The sequence below is a fragment of the Psammomys obesus genome, unplaced genomic scaffold, assembly GCF_907164565.1.
Source record: "Psammomys obesus unplaced genomic scaffold, mPsaObe1.curated_primary_1811, whole genome shotgun sequence".
Taxonomy (NCBI): Eukaryota; Metazoa; Chordata; class Mammalia; order Rodentia; family Muridae; genus Psammomys; species Psammomys obesus.
In genome coordinates, this window is record NW_026585504.1 from 9,467,588 (window position 1) to 9,488,521 (window position 20,934).

The window sequence follows — 20,934 nt, forward strand, 5'->3', positions numbered from 1 at the left end:
TCCTTCCTTCCTTCCTTCCTTCCTTCCTTCCTTCCTTCCTTCCTTCCTTCCTCCTCTTTCTTTTTCTGCGTGTAACAGCCTTGCCTGTTCTGGAACTCACTCTATAGACCAGACTTGCCTCAAACTCGGAGATCCTTCTGGGAGATGGGCTCACAGGCATGTGCCACCATTACCTGGCTCTACTGTACTCCTTGAAAAGATGTCATTCATTATGTAATCTAGGCTGAGTACCTAGCATAGTTCATGACCCTCCAAGCAACCCTACAGAAGGTAGCAGTGTTCGTTGTTTCGGTGGGGGGATCAGGTGCTGGATCCAGAGCCTCGCACATGTTAAGCACCCTACCACATCCTTATTGCTTCCATTTTATCAAAGAGCAGGCATAAGAACCCAGATCATAAACATATGTAACTAGTTATTAGCATAGCGATGATTTGAGTCTATGCTCTTCCTCTCTCCTTTATATATGTGTATGTGTGTATACATACACACACATCTGTGTTCTTAACATATGCATGTTTATGTTTCTACTATGTGTATGTATCATGTTCTCAACATGGTACCTATATACTAGTATATCTTCTCAGTATATGCTATAATTCCATACAACTTAATGGACAGCTAAGGTGGGCAAACACTGCCATTTCTTCTGCACCACCGCACACTTCCCCTTGCTATGCTACTACGGGCAAAAGACTAACACACATAAGCCTGTAATTCCATCTGCAAACGGGATTTTAGAAGGCCCGTTTCTCCCTGGTACCGCTGTTAGAATATTGAGTGGGGGATGTGTATGAAGCGCTTACTGGAGTCACTAAGCACAGGGTGTCTATGGCTGCCACTGCTGTCTCTGAATGGGGTGACTCCTGCTCACAACTTAATTACCCAGAAAACAGGAAAGGCTTTGGTTTCTAGCAGGAACGTTTGCATTTTTAGCAAAGCAACCCCAGGACCTGGAAGGCTGGTCTGCCCTAGCCCTTTGCTCTCGTATTTTTAGAAAGAATTTTTTTTTTTTAATGTCTGAAACATTTATTTGTGTCAGAGTTCTGGGCCAAATAATGCAATTTCAGGCACTAAGTTAGAGTCCTCTGTCCTTGGTAGAGAGTGAGTTGGACAGAAAACCCATTAAGAATCTTTCCTAGCCAGTCATCGGAGAGCACACCTTTAATCCCAGTACTCAGGGGAAGCTCTGTGAGTTCAAGGCCAGCCCGGTCAACATAGCCAGTACTGGGCCAGCCAGGGCTACATGGGGAGATCCTGTCTCAAAACAAAGCAAGCAAAACCTCTTCTTGCCAGGCTGGGGGATGGTAACTGCAGTCATCGAGGTGCAAGCAAGAGATCTGTCAGACCCAGACCTTGCCAGAAAAGAGCCGCTTTATTGCAGAGGCTGAAAGGGCCTGGCTGTCACTGTCACTTACTCTCTTCCCTGGAAACATTCTCCTCCCACATGGTCCACACAGTTCAGAGTGTGCAGATTATGACTCCCTCCCGGAGTCTGAGACCCAGCCACACTTCCAGGGCGTGACGGGCCTGCGGAACCTGGGCAACACCTGCTACATGAACGCCATCTTGCAGTGCCTCTGCAGCATCTCCCCGCTGGCGGAGTACTTCCTCTCCGGAAAGTACATCACAGCCCTTCAGAAGTAAGACGTGTTCCTCCCTGAGCTCCGGCCCCACCCCAGCTCCCCGAGGTGAGGAGGGGGACGGGCCTGCTAGAGTCCCTGTGGAGGGCTGCAGGCCCGGGCACTGAAGCTCCCCGGAGAACACATCGGGGTGAGGAGAGCAGGGCTGGCAGGGCTCCGGTGCAGTGACCTGGACTGACCTCGTGTCCCCAGGGCTGACCTCCTGCCCCCGGGGCTGGGGCTTTTCCTTTCATTTGATCAGCGGGGGAACATCAGCCCTTTGCCCTTCGGTTCTTCTCAGGGACTTCAGTGAGGTTACCACTGCCTTTGCCTACCTGATGACAGACATGTGGCTTGGGGACTCAGACTGTGTCTCCCCAGAGATATTTCTGTCGGCTCTTGGCAGCCTTTACCCAACTTTCTTGAAAAAGACACAGCAGGACGCGCAGGAGTTCCTGATTTACGTCCTCAATGAGCTTCACGAAGCTTTGAAAAAGGTAAGGACCGCCTTGAGCTACCAGAAACGCCTGCTTTCGTGAACGTGCGAGGGTGCGCGTGCGTGCAGCATGCGTTCAGTCTGCATGGCCTGCTCCGGACTGAGCAGGACAGGTCTCGGGTGCTGGGAGTCCTGAGGAAAGTGTTCAGGTTAGGTATTTGCTGTTTATGGGTTGATTTGCTTCTTTTAAATTTTTTTTTATTTTATGTGCATGTATGTCTGTGTGCCGCCTGCTTGCCAGCCCCCAGGGAGGCTGGAAGAGCTGGATTTACAGACAATTGTGAGCCACCATCCACGGGGGTGCTGGGAATTGAACCTGGGTCTTCTGGAGCAGCTGCCAGTGCTTGTTTGCTTGGTTGTTTTTGTGGTTTTGTTTTGTTGTTGTTGGGTTTTGTTGTTGTTGTTATTTTGGTTTGGTTTGGGGTTTATCATTGTTTTTTCGAGATAGGGTTTCTCTGTGTGGCCTTGGCTGTACTGAAACTCAGTCTGTATATAGACCAGGCTGTCCCTCTGCCTCCTGAGTGCTGGGATTAAAGGCATGAGCCACCAGCACTGGTGGCTTCCTGCCTCTGCCTCCTCCACTCCAGCCTTCCTTGCCCAATAGCCCAAGAGCACTCCAGTTTTCTCAGACATTCAGGGTGTAATAGCCCAAACGGTTCAACAGAAATCCAGCAGCTCAAAAAAGCCCCCAAGCCAACAAGAAGGCAAAGGCCAGGCCGAACTGACCAGGAGAAATTTACCTGAGTTCAAAACAGTGTCAACACACTAGTTTCTCTTTGCTAAGTTCAGGTTCAAAGCCACCCATGCTGTCTGCAGTGAAAGATCAGAAGTCCCCTCAGACAAGCAGTTCTAGGGGCCCTGTGGGGCCTGTTCAATTTTTTCCTTTCCACTTGGGTCCAACTTGCTTGCAAATGCCTGCCTAGCCTGCCAAATTGTTACCAACGTGTTCTCAGGGTCAAAGCCTGAGCCCTAAAAGTCACAACAAGCAAGGTTTTGCCCCCACCTTCTTCAAGAGGACAATTCGAGACAGTAATACTGGAAAGACACAGGAAATCTATCCAGCGGGCCTATACTGGGAAGAAGGACCAATGAAGAGGTTCAGTGATCCCCAAGTCAACTTCAGGGTACTGACGTAAAGTTTAGGTTTAAATACATGGCTAGAAGAGCCATTCCTGGCCTCACCGCCCCCCCGTAAAGGTGTGACTGATCCTGGGGTGGGGGAGCAAGGCAAAAAGGGCTGGGAGATGGAGACTCAGGCGGTCATGAGCACAAGAGATACAGACTCCTGGGAGGCAGCTTCAGTGAGACAACTCATTTACTTGGGATAACAAAGGCTGTATAAACCTCTGGGGAGTGAATGGGGGGTCTTTGGGAGGACTACATCATTGGCTGGGGCCAGCGCACAAAGGACACCTCATATACATAGGGAGGAATTTCAGATATTGATGATGGACAGAACTGTACAAGGAGAGGAAGTCTACCCCGGCTGCCAGGTTCCATGACCTCCTCTGAGGGGCAAGGCCGGGGGTGCAGGGCTGTGTGGGCTGAGTTGATCTAAGGACGAGATTTCAGGGGTATGTACGCATCTTGACCTCACTCCTGCTCCGAACCGGCTCTTCCCCTCCCCCACCCCATCCCTCGGTCCCCTGACCCCACACAGAAGTATATGTAACTGTCCTGTTCAACGTGAGTCCCACCCATCACTGACCCACCTTTGTTTGGTGCCTTTCTTTCTGAATGGTTACATGTTCAGTCTCTTCCTGGGAGACAGGTTCCTCCTTCAGCCCCACCAGGAGGCAGGCCCTTCCTCCACCCACACCAGGCATCATTCAGCGGCAACTCCAGTCTCTCAAGGACCATTGTTTCCCGCGTTCTGATAGCCAAGGGGAGAGCACAAATGCCTCTCCTTGTACAATTATCATTCTTCAGTCTCATCTAGAAAGGGAAATAGCTGAGTGTCCAGATAGCACGCATGGCGTTTGCTGCCAGTGTCTTAGTTACTCTGAATCCAAACTAAGTGTTTTCTGGTCAAAATGTATCATTTTGAGAGAAAAGGCAGCGTTTGGCTTTATCTGGCTTTTATAAGAGGAATCTGTCCCTCTGCGCAGCACTGCCGAAGAAGAGCCTCTGAGAAGAGAACCACCCAGAGCTCCTGCAGGAAGGTGGCGGCCAGCGAGACGTCCATCATCACCCGGCTGTTTGAAGGACAGCTCAACTACAGCATCATGTGTTTAAAGTGTGAGAACTGCACCCACAAGAACGAAGTGTTCACTGTCCTCTCCCTCCCCATCCCATCCGAGTCCGAGTGCTCCCTTCAGGTAGGCGGTCCCCGGCTCCTGACAGGGTTTTCTTGCTGTGTCACCCAGGCTAGTCTGGGACCCTGGGCTCAAATCATCGTGCCTGAGTCTCTCAGATACTACGGCTGTCATTTCCTACAATGTTAGTAGGAGAGGGCTGTTTCACACCTTGAAGCCACAGGTAAAAGTAGTCCATGAATGTACACTGCTAAAAAAAAAAAAAAAAAGCTACCTATGGTCATAGTTTAGTTGTATTTCTAAATGTACTCAAGTAGCCTTGTCACTTTGTAGACTAGGCTGGCCTCGAACTCACAGAGATCTGCCTGCCTGTCTCCTGAGTGTTGGGATTACAAGCTTGTGCCACTGTGCCCAGCTAGTTTGTGATCTCCCATAAAGATCTTATGACTCACCACCGCTCCACACTCTATAGTTTAAAGCTAGAACTAGTTATAATAGTGTTTTTGTTGTTGTTGGGTTTTGGGGAAGGGTTTTGTTTTTTTGTTTTGGTTGGGTTTTGGTTTTTTGAGACAGGGTTTCTCTGCATAGCCTTGGGAGTCCTGGACTCACTTTGTAGACCAGGCTGGCCTCAAACTCACAGTGATCCTCCTGCTTCTGCTTCCATGCATGTTGGGATTACAGACTAATAAAAAAAAAAAAAAGATATTTTTAATCACATAGTGTGCACGTTTGCCTGCCTGCATGGGCATGCTAGGTGCCCAAGGACAGAGGAGGCCATCAGATTGCCTGGAACCGCAGTGACAGTTACAGCCCACCACACGGGTGCCCAACGGGTCCTCTGCAAGAACGGAGGACCACTTAGCCTTTTCCCCAGCCCCTCAGAGTCTGTCCCACTCTGGATGGGAGCTGTAGCCTGTGCTGAGGAGAGAGAGAGGTGGCTTTGTTGGCCCTTCTGATTTTCTTTACCACAGTGCTCAGAACTAAGCTGGAAGTGGGGAAGTGGGGGGATGCGGGGGCAGGGCAGGAAGGAAATGGCTGCCAAGGAACACTCAGGAATCACGAGGCTATTTCCTTGCAGAATTGCACAAGTTCTCCTTGTTCTTATGAAACTGGGAAAACACATCTGCTGATGACAGTATTTCCTATAGTTGGGGAACAGAACCCTATTATATTTTTAGTTTTGTCTTTCCTTTAGACCAAAAGGTTAAAGGTTAAAGTAATTTCAGATTCTTGAGTGAAACACTGGCGGGAGTAATGGAAACGGTCTTGAACCCTCCTCCTCTAGGCCAAGAACTTGCAGAAGCAGGGTCGGCTGTGACTGCCCTGTAGAGATGGGGTCACCTCCTTGGCTGTGGGCTCCAATTCATCTACTGTGAATTGTCACCCAAAACCATGAGATGCAGTCAGAGATTTTTGTTTTGTTTTTTAATTTATTTACTTAAGTATTTTTTAAAAATGTATGAGTACTCTGCATGTACACCTACATGCCAGAACAGGGTACCAGATCCCTTTAGAGATGGTTGTGAGCCACCATGTGGGTGCTGGGAATTGAACTCAGGACCTCTGCAAGAGCAGACAGTGCTCTTAACAGCTGAGCCACCTCACCAGATTCTGATATGATCTTTTTTTTTTTTTTTAAGAACCGCCCCCCTCTTTGAGCCAGGAGATATATAATTATAAAAGAGCTGTTTGAGTTGTTAGAAATTTCAAAGTCTGAAATAAACCAGAAAGTGTACAGTGATACTTCATAGATTGCCAGTGGGGAAAGAATCTAAGCACATCTCAGCAGTCCAGTGGAAAAAGCATCACTCTTTGCTAGGTAGAATTTTACTTATTATTCTTTAGACAGGGTCTCACTGTATAGCCCTGGCTGACCTGGAACTTGGTATGCAGACCAAGCTAGCCCTGGACTTGAAGAGTTCCTCCTGCCTGTGGATTGAAGGTGTGAGCCACCAGCCCCAGATCAAAAACAAAAAACAAAACAGAACAAAAACCAACAAAATAGGTTGTTAAGTAGATTTGACAGGACTCTGGCCACAGGTGGTGATGGGCGCTGGGGGGCGGGGTAGCTGCTGGGTTTGCTCCTTAGAAAAACTCCCAGAAGCACATTTACACAGCTTTTTCAAAGTTTTATGGTTTTGTTTGTGTTTCTGTTTGGGAGACGGGTCTCCTTGTATTGCACAGGTTGGTCTCAAACCAACAATTCTCCTGCCTCCAACATGCTGAGAATACTGGCAAACAGCACTGATTTCTGCTTTCTTCTAATGTCAGCAGGGATCCCAGGTCACCAAATGCTCTCTCTCCTCCAGGACTGTCTCCAGTGTTTTTTCCAACAAGACACATTGACCTGGAACAACCAAATCCATTGTTCCTTTTGTGAAATCAAGCAAGAAACAGCTGTGAGGGCCACTATTTCCAAGGCACCAAAAATAATTGTTTTCCATTTAAAAAGGTATGTGGCTTTTGACATCTCGTGGGCAGATGGCTTTCAGCGGTTTTATTGAGATGGGATTCACATGCTAATAGTTTATCCATTTAATGTGTGGCTTGTGCTAAAGTCAGTGGCAAAGTGGGGCCTCAGCTGCGTGCAAGGCATCCTGGGGTTAGTCCTCAGTGTCAAATAAGTGAAAAATAAAGTGTCTAACCCAGTATGCTGGCTTGATCTAATATACAATTTATTTTAGATTTTGTAATAAGATGTAAGCGATATAAAATCTATCACTGAAATCATTTTGAGTGTGTAGCCATTTGTGTTAATTACCTTTCCAATGTTAAACCCCAGTCACCACAGCTTCCCAAACAGAAACCCTGCACCCACTCAGTGTCACCTTCCCGTTCTGCCTCTCCCTAGTTCTTACTTCCCTAATCTATTTTCTGTTTCTAGATTTGCCTATTCTTGCACTAGAATGGCTGTGCTGGCTAGTTTTATGTCAGCGTGACACAAGCTAGAGTTGTCTGAGGGAATCTTAATTGAGATCAGTCTATAAGCAAGCCTGTGGAACGTTTTCTTAATTAGAGATATTGATGGGGGAGAGGCTGGAGAGATGGCTCAGTGGTTAAGAGCATTGGCTGCTCTTCCAGAGGACTCTTCCAGGGTTCAATTCCCAGCACCGACGTGGCAGCTCACAACTGTCTATAACTCCAAGATCTGACACCCACAGACACACATGCAGGCAAAAACCCAATGCACATTAAGAGAGAGAGAGAGAAAGCCCTGTTGTGGGTATTGCCACTTCTGTAAGAAAGCAGGCTGAGCAAGCCATGAGGAGCAAGCCAGTAAGCAGCACCCCTCCATGGCCTCTGCATCAGTTCCTGTCTCCAGGTTCCTGTCCTGCTTGATTAGGTTCCTGCCTGAATTCCTCCGATGATGAACTGTGATAAGGGAGGGTGAGCCAAGTAAACACTTCTCTCCCCTAGTTGCTTTGGTGATGCCTCATCACAGCAATAGTTACCCTAAGACAGAACCTGGTACCAGGATGGTGGGGTATTCCCTTGACATGCTTGATTATGTTGTGTTGGGGGAAGACTGTGAAGGGACTTTGGAACTTTGGGCTAGAAGAGGCATTGAGTTCTTGAGAGCTCAGTAGGCTGTTCTGTAGATAAGAATGTTGGAGATGAGGGAGGCCTGGCTGGTGAAGCTCCAGGGGGAAGTTTGACAGTTATTCTAAACTACGGGGGCTGTTGTATGTTGGCTATTTTGAATTAAGACTCTGTGGTTCCGGTCAGCTGGAAACCAGCTGTAAGCAACAAGATCCAGCAGCACTGAAGTGAAACCTATGTTCACTGGGACAACTAATGCTGGTTGGCTGGAAGGAAGAAATTAATAGTGGTTAAAAAGAGACCAGTGCCACTGGGGGGCGGGGGGGGAGTCTGAGAAGTGTTTCCTTAGAGTTAGCACACAGAGGCAGTGTTCATAGATGGCCAACACTGTGCTGGCGGATGAACTAGGTTAGATGTAAGAGTCAGTCTCCCAGGTAGTACTGGATTTGAAGGCATGAAGGGGTCATGGAGAGAAGCTGAGGGTGGGCACGAAGCCAGAAAAGGCCGTTGGTGAAGGTGCAGCCTGAGTAGCAACTGAAGCCCAAGGACGGAAGGAACCACAGGGAGAAGTCTGCAGTGGCTTATATTGTAATGTCAGTATGAGATATTGGGAATAACAGGAAAGGAAAAGGTTTTGTTTAATAAGCGATGCGACTGTGTGTCGAGTTTACAAGGGGTCGATTGTGCCTGCTAGTTTTTATATCAGCTTGACACAAGCTAGAGTCATCCAAGAGGAGGGCGGAACCTCAACTGAGAAAATGCCTTTGCAAGATCAGGTTGCAGGCCAGCACAGAGGGTGTTTTCTTAATCAAGGATTGATGGGGCAGGCTCCAGCCCATTGTGGATGGGGCCACCCCTGAGCTGGTGGTCCTGGGTTCTGTAAGAAAGTGGGCTGATTAAGCCACGAGGAGCAGGCCAGGAAGCAGCACCCCTCCATGGCCCCTGACCTCCATCAGCTCCTTCCTCTAGGTTCCCGCCCTGTTTGAGTTCCTGCCCTGACTTCTTCAATGATGAACAGTGACCAAATAAACCGTTTCCTCCCCAAGTTGCTTTGGTCATGGTGTTCTGTCCTAGCAATAGTCTCTCTAACCAAGACAGTGATGCACGTCCTTTGTCCTTTTGGTCTGGCTAAATTTTGTTCTTCTATATGGAGGAGGGGCTCGCGTCACTCAGACCGGCTCCATCTCCTTCGTTCTGAGATTGCAGGCTGCAGGTACTCCAGCTGACCTGTGGCGATGTTTTCTAAGGTTTATCCACATTGTAGCCAGTACTTTTGTGGTTGAGTACCATTCTCCTGCGTGTGCATTTTTCCTATTTGTTCATCTAATAAGAGACTTTTGGGGTTGTTTCTACCTTTAAGCAATTGTGAAGCTACAGTTAACAGTGGCTTAAAAGTACTTGGTTTCCACCTTCTGTTCTCTAGGCATGGGATGCTATGTTTTCCATCCTGACTGCACCTGTTTACACTCTGAGGCGCTGAGCACTAGTCTCTGTATCACCAATGCTTCTAACTTTCCATCTTGCTGGGTTTTGATCATCAACTCAAACAGAACAAGATCCTGGAGGCAGGAGCTGATGCAGAGGCCATGGAGGGGTGCTGCTTACTGGCTTGCTCCTCATGGCTTGCTCAACCTGCTTTCTTATAGAAACCAGGACCACCAGCCCAAAGTGGCGCTGCCCTCAATGGGCTGGACCCTCCCCTATCAATCACTAATTCATATAAGTGAGACACCATTTAACTCACTCACTCATGCTATATTAATATGTCATTAGAATATATTTCTTAGAAATAAAAGCTGAAGGCCAGAGAGAGAGCTCAGTGGGGGCTCCCCTGAGGACCTAAGTTTGAGCTTTGGGATCCACACGGTGGAAGGGAACCGACTCTGGGAAGATGCCTTCTGTGCACGTCGGTGCACGGTCCCTTCAAGCCAGGTTCTCTCACCCCATTACTTCATTTCAGTTCTGAGTTTTATTAACATTAAGATCTGTTTATACAAGGGCTCGTGTCTTGGGGTTTTTGTTACTGTGAAGAGATACCATGACCACAGCAATTCTTATCAAGAACGACATTTAATTGGGGTTGGCTTACAGGTTCAGAGTTTAGCCCACTGTCATCATGGCAGGAACTATGGCAGTGTGCAGGCAGACACAGAGCTGAGGACTATGCAGGCCACGGCAGCTCACAACCATCTGCTCCAGCTCCAGGGAGTCCAAGGGCCCCTTCTGGCCTCCTCAAGCAATAGGCATTCACGTAGTGCACATATTTGCAAAAGGGCAAAACACCTATGTACATCAGACTTTAAAATAAAGAATCTCCTAAAAAGATGTTTATATATATATAAAATGTATTTTGTCTATGAGATTGTACATGTGCATACGATCATACATTTTGCAACCAATGTATCAACAATACCTACCATCCCAGAAGTCTCTGATGGTCCTTTACCATCATTCTCTCCCTTTGCCAGAAGCCCCAGGGAATTGCTTTAAGAAGTATTTGTAGATTCCTGTGTGTGGAGGTGGAGGTTGAGGTCTTGTGTCTTCTTGTGTCTGTTTGGAACCCAGAGCTCGCCCAATTCAGATAGTGCAGTTAGCCATCTTGTGCTGGGGTCTCTGCCTCCTGAGTGTGGAGATTACAGGTGAGCTACATGGCATCGACACGGATGCCGGGCATCTGAACTCGAGCTTCTCACGCCTGCATGGCAAGCGGACCCATCGCCACACCCACCCAGGGAATTGCTACGGTTTTGCCTCTCCTAGCACCCTCCGTCATGCTGACATAGCCCTTTGAGTTTGTCTCCTTCCATTTGATAGTGCTTTGGAGGTGCCCTGTTGTATGTATGTGGTAATCCTTTTTGTGGATGTATAATTATTTCTCCATTAGCCAGCGGATGGACTTTAGCCTTGTTTTCAGTCTGGGCAGTTGTGGATAAAGTTGCCGTGTAAATTTACCATCAAGTCTATAAAAAACTTCATGCTTCTGGGAATGATTTCTGCCTAGGAGACCTGGTCACAGGGTGTCTTAGTTAGGGCTCTATTGCTGTGAATAGACACCATGACCACAGCAATTCTTATAAGGAAAACATTTAATTGAAACTGGCTTACAGTTTTAGAAATTTACTCCATTATCATCATGGCAGGAAGCATAGAGGCATGCAGGTAGACACGGTGCTGGAAAGGTAGTTGAGAGCTCTATCTTGGAATCTGCCAGCAGCAGGCAGAGAGAATGACACCGAGCTTGGCTTGAGAATCTGAAACCTCAAAACCCACCCCCCAGTGACACTTCCTCCAACAAGGCCACACCTCCTAACAGCACCATCCCCGATGAGCCCATGGAGGCCATTTTCATTCAAGACACCACAGGGCATCCTCTTAGTTCCTGCTTTATCGCCCAAGAATGACCCAGATCATTTAATAATTCCCCTGCCTCAGACCTAAAGCAGCACATTTCCTGAGTGAGCATGAGGGTTTTTTTGTTTTGTTTTGTTTGTAAGAGCCTAGATTTGGTGACCTCTGATCTATATAACCAAAGAGTGTGAAGGACTTGAACAGAATTTCTTATTAAAGCATTAGGTTTAGACTTCGATCTCAGCTTTGAAACCAGGATAACAGTGCTCACACCAAGACAGGAGCCAGGTGTGGTGGCTCACTTCAGTCCCAGCAGGAAGGAGGCAGAGACAACAGAGCTCTGTGAGTTGGAGGCCAGCCTGGTCTACAGAGGGAGCACTAAGCCAGCCGAGGCTATACAGAGAGACTCTGGGGAGACAGGGCTGGGGGTGGGAAGCCAGGTGATTGGACTAGGGCCTCGCCGGCATCTGGTGTGCTGCCTCCCCAGGCAGATACTTACCTCGCTCTCTCCTAGCAGCTAGGGTTCACTGAGGTCTCTCACCGACTCTTTTTGGGTCTGGCATGTCTAAATCTATTTCAATAAGGAAGTAATTGATAAACCAGATGATCATCTCAAAAATTACCCTTAAAATTTTTTTTCTACTTTTTTTAAAGATTAAAAAAAGTATTTATACAGTGTTCTGCCTGCATGTATGCCTGTATGTCAGAAGTGGGTACCACATCTCATTATAGATGGTTGTGAGCCACCATGGGGTTTCTGGGGATTGAACTCAGGACCTTTGGAAGAACAGCCAGTGCTCTTAACCACTGAGCCATCTCTCCAGCCCTCAAAGGTTACTCTGAACTGTACATGAAATCTGTTTAGGCATGTGGACCTCCTTCACAGTGGCTTACAAACTTATTTTGAGTTTCCTGTATTTGTTATCTCCTCCAGGTTTGACATCCAGGGTACCATAAAGAGGAAGCTGAGGACAGACATTCGTTATCCACTCACCAACTTGGACCTTACTCCTTACATCTGTCCGATTTTCCGGAAACATCCTAAGTACAACCTGTGTGCAGTGGTGGTGAGTTTAATAGTAAAACTTTCAATACTGAAAGGAATAGGACGCCCCACTCTCTGCCTCCCACCTCTGCTTGGTGGCTGCTGCAGAACTCAGGGTCCTGGCCACATGCACTGCTACAGACCAGGTCCCTGTTAATAGCTTGTCTTACATCATCATGAACCACGCTGGAGCCACCACCCACACACTAGGTATTAACGGTCCCAGGACAGCCTGTCCTGGAACATCCCAAGGACTCCTGTTGCCTTTTATTCAGCTACGACCGATGCAGAGACCTAGCAAAGGACGGGGACAACTCAGGTCCACTCCCCAGAACCTCCGGCATGAGCCACCGGGGCAGCAAGCCACTCTCTGGGCTTTGGGATCATGGTATGAGTTGTGTCCGAGGGTGGGGGTCCTTCCAGAGTGCCACCCTGCCACAGGACCCTCTGACATGCCACAGGTGAATCTGCCCACTCATCTTATTCAGTAATATATTAAAAAAGGGAGCTGGCTGTGGCAGTGTACACCATCAACGTCCAGGAGCCAGAGGCAGATCCAGATGGATCTCTGAGTTCAAGGCCAGCCTACATGGTATGTTCCAGGATAGCTACATAGTCTCAAAGATATTTAAAAAAAAAAAAAAAAAGGAGGGGAGGAGGCTATCTTTAATTCCCACATTCCCTCCCTCAGAGCCACTCCCGCACTTCCGCGATGCTCATTTGTTTTCCCCGTAGGCTCTGTCTGTCTCCTTTCTACCATTTACCCTTCCTGTCCACATGACTGTTCTTCCCATACTCCAGGAGTTGATAGCGGCTCCTTCCTCTCCCCATCAGACGTAGATGCAAAGATGCTGCTACCAAAGATCTTAGTTTTGGCTTTTTTTTTTTTTTTAACTTCTTGTATTTGTTTCTGACTTAGGAAAATCTTAACAGAAAAAAACAAAGTTTATACTTAGAATGTAACTGTGTGTTATAAAACGATGCACACTTATGCAAAAATCACTCCAACCATCTTAAAAAATTCTATTATTTTAGATTTAAATAGTTAGTTAAGGCACTGAAAGTGAGCTCTGAAAGAAAGACATTTAGAGCTTTTGGCATCAAAAGATAAGAACTAAGCATCTTTCAAATTACGGTGCACGGTAGGAAAGAGGGGAATAGAACCTGGCCATCTGTAGCCGTTGAATACAACCCAGACCACTAGGACCTCAAACTGAGACTCCTGGCCGCATTCTGGACCTCCTGACCTACAGTGCGCGCTCATCAATTGCTTGAGTAACTTAGGGGAAGAGCTCCGGTGTGTGTGTGTGTGTGTGAGCGTGTGTGACCAGGTGTCGTCTAACCCAGGCTGGTCTTGCCTTCGCTCCTCAAATGCTGAGATAGTAGCGGTGTGCCGCCACACCTGGCTGGATGTGGTACAAGACAGTTTTTATTTCAAGGTTTATTTTATGTGTGTCTGTTTGTCCTATGAGTACAGTACCCACAGAGGCCAGAAGAGGGCACTAAAGCCCCAGAGATGAGTTACAGGGGGCTGTGAGCCTCGAACTACACCTTAGCTGCTGCGCCCTCTCTCCAGCCCCTCCAGCTGGCTCATTTCTTTTACTCTTACCTGGTCATGCTGTGTACCGGGCACTGTTTGGGGACCGGTGTAATTATTGGATCCTTGTAGCCCTGTCTGTTGAGAAATGTCTGCGTATGTCCTTTTCTTGCTTTGTAAACTGGTGTTTCTTGCTCGAGTTGTCTTCTTACATAGAGACATGTGGTTTGCCGACACTCTCATGCACCCTGTGGTTCTTCCCTGACTCCTTAGTCTCCCTTATCATGCCATGCCACTTATCTGGTAATTTAGCTGTGTTTTTGGATCACATACAAAAAGCTATTGCCTGGAACAATGCTGTAGCACTTTGCCCTCATGTTTTCTTTGGGCATGTGTTGGGGAAGGTATGTGTTCTTGCTGCACGTGCACACATCTGAATTGGAGTGGAGGTCAAAGGTTGGTGTCAGTTACTTCTTCAATATTTTTAAAGGCTGTGTGTGTGTGTGTGTGTGTGTGCGCACGTGCGTGTGTTTGTGTGCCAGCCTCTGAAACTAGAGTCACAAGCAGACGTGAGGCCCAGCACCAGTGCTGGGAACTGAACTTGGGTCCTGTGCAAGAACAGCAGAGGCTCTAACCACTGAACCATCTTCCGCGCTCTTCCACCTTCCTTTTTTGAGACAAGGCCTCTCACTGATCTGTCAGACTAGCTGAGCGATGAGACTCGGGGACCTGCCTCCTCCCCCTCCTCTGACTGGAGGGTGAAAGCGCTTGCTTTCCCAGAGGCACCACATTTGGCTCCCAGCTCCCAGCCATCCTATAACTCCATTTCCTGGGGGTTCAGTGCTCCCTTCTGGCCTCTGTGGGCACTGCTGCCTCTGAGCAGTGCAGGAAGGAACATGCCAGGGAGCAGAGTTCTCCATGGCCTCTGCCTCAGTTCCTGCCCCACATTGCTAGACTACTTGAGTTCCTGCCTTAGCTTCCCTCAATGAAGGCTGAGTCTGGGGCATGAGAGCCAAACTCGTTTCTCCTGGTTGGTTCAGTGTTTTATCAAAGCCCGAGAGAAACAAACTTAGGACAAACACAGAAACCTAAAATTTTGAACTGAACATCTACCTAGGTGAACGTGTGGTGTTTGCCTTTTTGGGCCTGGGTTACCTCGCTCGCCATAGTATTTTCAAGTTCCATCAACCTTCTTGCAGAGTTCCTATTTCCTTCAGTGATGAACAGAATTTCATCATGTGTACGCACCACACTTTCACTGTCAGTTATGAACGCCTAAGTGAAACCCATGTCTGTTTTTAGTTTCATGAAGTCCCACTCACCTCATTTCCCAAGCGGCCGAGTCCTGTCATGAAGTCTTCACCCCAGCTTGTGTCTTGAACATCCCCCCCACCACTTTTCCTGTAAGAGTTTTAATGTTTTAGATTTTTATGTTAGGGTGTTTGACCCATCTAGGGTTGATTTTTGTGCATGGTGAAGGAAAGGGATCTACTCTCATCCTCTATGTGTAGCTGTCAGTTTTCCCTGGAGCCTTTGTTGAAGATACCATCTTTTTTCCAGTCTGCATTTTGGCATCTTTGTCAAAGAGTAGGTGGCTGGAGAGATTGCTCAGGGCTTCTGGAGTGGTTCCCAGCACTCACGTTGCAGCTCACAACCAGTGATTACTCCAGTTCTACAGGGCTCAGCCTCCCTCTTCTGGTCCCCATGGACACCAGGCATTCACACAGTGCAGACTTAAGACGTAAACACCCATCCACACAAATCAGCCTGAAACACAAATTAGGCGGCTGTGTGGAGTGGCTTCACACTGGTCCTTCTGTTCTACACGTCTGGGTTTGTGCTGCCACTATGTTGCTCTGTGATAACTCTGTAGTAGTTTTCCACACAGCACTCATATTCCCATCCATCTTTAATCATCTGATACTGACTGACGAGCAGGACCACACAGCTCCACCTGCTGATCCTGCACATCTGCATGTATTCTATGCAAGAATCAACACAGCTCACACACCAGAATCACAAATACAGACTGCTCTGAATTCGCCAACACTGTGCATTTCGGCCCTAACAAAAGCAGGTCCTAACTCCTGTTGGAATTGCCAGAGGCTGGGGCAGGCTTATTCCCAGGCTTCTTGTTGCTGTGCCTAAGTCCTGTCTCAACCTTGGATCTGGACCTTCTGTTATCAGAAGCATTCATCCCTCTCTGTCTCCTGTCTAGATTTGAAGATGTACAGTTCTCACTTCTAATAGTTGAGTTTGGGTCACTAAGTCACAACTGTTTTTTGTAGCTTTATCAGTATGTGGCATCTGATGAGAGTCTACTACTCAGAAACCTTTGTTACATATATATATATATACATATATATACATATATATGTTTGGTTTTACATATATATAGTTTGGTTTTACAAGACAGGGTTTATACTAGGTAGCCTTGGCTGTCCTGGAACTCCCTTTGGAGACTAGGCTGGCCTCAAAGGCAGAGATCCAGCTGCCTCTGCCTCCTGAGTGCTAGGATTAAAGGTGTGCACCACTGCCTGGCATGATTTGATAGATTCAAAGGCATCCTCTGGTCCTAAAATTGGTGCTGTCCCTTGGAAGGATGGTAATGCCTCTATGTGGAGAGGCAGGTGCTCACATGTAGGAAAGGGATGGCCCAAATGATGCAGCGCTACTTGTGTGGATCTATGGAGGGTCCACGTCCCTGGCCTCTGGGGTAAGGCTCCTCTAGTTCCCCAGTTCTAGTCCCCTGTCACACTTATGTTGCCACTCAAAGCTGAGTGGGAGTCAGCCAGCCAGGATGTTTGGCTTGTGATGCAACCCTCAACTGAGCCAGCAAGCAGAATGGCCCTGGAGATGGACCACACATTGGTTTCTATAGCAAAATGAATTCATACAACAGGTCCCTGGAGGCCACAGCATCCTAAAGAATGGCAGGAGGATGGGGGAGCTGTTTTCCAAAGCCAGGCTACTGTGAAGATGTCGGTGGGGTTAGTTCATGTGCAAGCCTGCGAGGCTGTCAGGCTTGTAACTGGCCAGGTTTGCCATAATCCACAAGGCCGATGTGTACACAAGCTCTCACCCTCACACGCATGGCAGAAGGGAGGGTCCGCAGTGGTATGGAGGTGGGGTGACAGCTGTGCTCCGTGCTGCTTAAGGAGAGCCCCTGTCACCGTCGCCCTGCAGTCGACTCCTCACTGCTATGGAACTGGGGTAGTGGAGCATTTCCATCACTGTGCTGCTGTCCCAGCTGTCTGGCAGTTTTTCTCCTGCTGATTCCGTGACCTCAGTAACTGGCCTCACAGTGCAGTTCTACGCTTGCTGCCTGGCTCTTTGTGGAGGTGCAGCGGAGTGCTGGCGCTTCGGTTAAACAAGTCTTGCTTTTACACAAATAAAAAATTGGGGTAGCTGTCGATAGTGCTTGCCCAGATCCACACACCCTTGGCGTCGGCCTCCAGGCCCATAAACTGCCGCCGGCGATCCAGACCTACCATCTAAGCATTCGGCACTCAGGAGGTGGAGGCACGACCAGGTAAAGGTTATCTTTACCTGTATAAGCCTGAGGCTAACCTGGGCTACCTTAGATCCTGTCTCCAAAAAAAGTTTTCAAAGTGAAACATGAAAACACATAAAATCTGAGAATACAGCTTAGCAAGTTGTCCAGCGTGCACATTCATGTAACAGGGCTCAGACAGGTTTATTCCTCCTGCTTCAGGCAAATGGATCCTGCAGTATGGGCCAGATCCTTACGGTCTGGTCCTTTTGCTCAAAGCTCCGAAACAGCTCTCCACGCGGCTGCACACTATAGTTGGCTGTCACCAGCGGAAAGCCTTCCACTGTGTGAGGAGCCCACCACACACTCACCTGCTCCACTTCAGTGCTTTGGGCTGTGGGTATTGCTGTGGTTGGTGCACAGGTGTACATGGTCTGTGGAGTCTGTTTCTGGGAGTGGGGCAGAGGCGGGAGGGTATGCCTTTGCCAGCATTAGCTCCCTCAGGCCAGTGACCTTCCAGAGCACTTGTCCTTGCTGTACCAGGCACTCTGTCGGGCTATTCTCTTGCCTACCACGGTGGGACAGCACTTGAACCTGAGTCTGTCCTCACTCTCTCACAATGGGATGGCTTCGAACTTCCTGGGCACTGGGATTTCAGGTGCTCTACTGAGGTTTGGTTTTTGTGCGTGAAAGCAAGGCTTCAAGTCTTTTGCCTGTTTTTCTATCACATTGCTTTGATACTGAAAAATTGTAATACAGGTCTGAGGCTGTGAAGCTCAGTGGTAGACTGCCTAGCAATTTGTGCGCATAGCTAGGTTTAACCCTAGTCTCTGGGAGAAACAAGTCTTACTGCATTGAAGCTATTTACTCACCTAGCATGCCTCAGCAGGGCACACGTCAGGGCAAGGACTCACAGCTTGAGACAGGGGACATATGCCCACTGACCTACGGACCTCTCAGAAGCCCCCAAGTCTCTTTGGGGACAGGGTCTGCATATGTGAACCTATGGGTGGCACTGCTCCAAACCATAGTGTGTGTGTGTTCAACAAATACCTCCACTCAAGTGTTGGCTGGCTGTGAACTACCTTTCTTTCAGACTTGAGTGTTCGGGAAAATAAACTTGGGTGTGCACAGTTCAGTGGGTCTCGATGTCTGTTTACATGGTTGCTCACGATCATCTCAATTCTATTTCAGAACATTTTCAGTATTCCTAAAAGAATCTTCACTACTCGCTTCTCCCCACCAGCCCCTGGCAACCCTTGCCACACAAATGGAATCATAAAACCACCTTATCTTGGGGTTTTGAGATAGGATGTTGCTATGTAGCCCTGATTTGCCTGGAACTCACTATGTAAAGCAGGCTGGCCTTGAGTCTGTATGTCCTAGAGTAGAGTAAAGGCATGAATGTTTTTTTTTTTCCTCAGCATGCTTTTAAAGGTTTCTCTATGTTGTAGCATGTACTTTCCTTTTTGTTGCCAAATAACATTCTTCTAGGTAAATGTAACACATTCTGTTCACTCACCGAGAGGTACTTGGGATAGCTCTCCTTTATCATCATGGTGTTATCGTCAATGGTGCACACAGGGTTTTTGTGTGGACACAGTTTGATTTTTCTTGGGCATATACCTAAGAGAGAATTGCTAGACATACAGTAACTGTATAGTTAACCCTTCAAGAGTCGTTAACCTGATTTCCACTGTGACAGCGCCATTTTATTCCACTAATGTGTGAGGTTTCAGCTCGCTCACATTCTCCATGCTTATTACCCAGCTCTTAAAATTTTTAACCAAAAAGGAAATGGCGCCTCTCATTTATTTAGTCCTATTTAGTTGACTAGCCAGATGCAAAGTCTCTTGCAGCCCAGGCAGGCCTGGAATCACATCCCAAGTGCTGTCATGTGCCACCATACCTGGATATCTTCTGGTTTTTGAATAGCAGCTCCTTAATTACCGACGACAGTGAACATTTTTCATACGCTTTGTGCCTAGTTCAGTTTTGTTTGGCTTTTTTCTATTTTTAGGCAGTTCTTTTTCCCTAGCTTAGTTTGGTCTCCAGTCTCTTGCCTCAGCCTCCTGTGTTGGGATTTCTGCCATCATGCCTAGTGCTAATGGTTTTACACTTCAAAGATTACTTATTTCCGTGTGTGTGTGTGTGTGTGTGTATGGTGGCACACACTTGGCAGTGAGCATCTGGAAGTCAGAGGACACCTGCAGGAATCAGTTCTCCCACATGGGTTCCAGATACCCAACTCGGGTTGTCAGGCTTGACAACAAGCGTCTTAGCCTGTCCTCCTGCTGAGATGGGCAGACCTCAGTCCAGCTTGCTTTCCGGAACCTCGGCCCTGCTCTCCAGGGTACTGTGTGGCCTCACAATTCCAGTGCTCTGGCTACCATCCACCTCAATTCTCCTTTAATCTGCTCATCCATTTTTATAATACGAAAAGAGACAAGACGGAAACTGAGGAAACATAAAATCTACCTTCCCTGTGCTTAGTGCATAAGATACCTGAGAAAGGCTAGAGAGATGGCTCCTCGGTGCTGAAGAGCACTTGTTGCCCTTGCAGAGGACCTGGGTTTGGTTCCCAGAACCCACACGGTGGCTCACAACCATAAGTAACTCCAGTTCCTGGTTATCTCCAACTCTACTCTGGCCTCCAAATACAACAGCATACACACGGTGCACAGACACTCACGCAGGCAGAACACCTACACACTCGCACAGGCACACTCGGTGCAGACACTCACAGGGAAACACACATAGTAAAATAAAAAGCTGGACGTTTTTCTTTTTGAGACAGGGTCTAAGCTTTGAATTTGTGACAGTTCTCCTCCCTCCACTTTCTAGGATTACAGCATGAGCTACATCTGGTTTGACCAGTTAAGTCCTACTCCTGCTTTTAGAGCTTGGCAGCGTGGAAGGGTTCCTAAGGTTGTCATTTGTTATTTTCCTTCTTTTGTATGTGGGGTCAGCAGACTTTGTAAAGAGCTATCTAGGAAATATTTTAGACCTTGGAGGTCATAGTTTCTCAGTTTTAAAGCTGTAGCACCATTTCCAACATACACATGGAAGCGCACAACCATTCGTAAATCCAGTTCCAGGGGAGTCCATACACATAAAAGTCCATACACATAAAAGTTTCTTTGCAAACTTTAAAAGCCTATAAACACTGTCCAACTTCTTTCCTAATTCTACTAAAAAGTCAATGAGTACAATATATATGCAGTTCAAAGTAAGACTTGACAAAATAATTTCCTCAGTGTAAGAAAGACAATTTAAAATGGTTTTTGGCCTTGTCACCATTATTCCACCAGTCAGAGCATTCGCATGTGGGAACTGTGTCTTCCATCCTCTCTCTCCTAGAACCACTTTGGCGATCTGGACGGTGGCCACTACACCGCCTTCTGCAAGAACTCCGTAACTCAGACCTGGCACAGCTTTGACGACACCCGAGTCAGTGAGGTTCCAGACACTTCAGTTCAAACAGCTACAGCCTATCTTCTGTTCTACAGCTGCCAGCCCTTTTCTATACCAACACAGAAACGCAAGAGCTAGGACAGCACTCCTGACCATGCACACAAGCTGAGAGAAAAATGGCAGTGA

General features: G+C 47.7%; 1 protein-coding gene across 1 annotated transcript in view; it reads left to right on the forward strand.

Moving 5' to 3' along the window:
* Usp50 (ubiquitin specific peptidase 50) overlaps positions 1-20,934 on the forward strand; it is a 21,900-nt gene extending 966 nt beyond the window's left edge. The window contains 6 exon segments of the mRNA XM_055605277.1: positions 1,459-1,641; positions 1,922-2,117; positions 4,225-4,434; positions 6,681-6,823; positions 12,194-12,326; positions 20,695-20,934. Of these exon segments, the coding sequence (XP_055461252.1) occupies positions 1,459-1,641; positions 1,922-2,117; positions 4,225-4,434; positions 6,681-6,823; positions 12,194-12,326; positions 20,695-20,934 (1,105 nt within the window).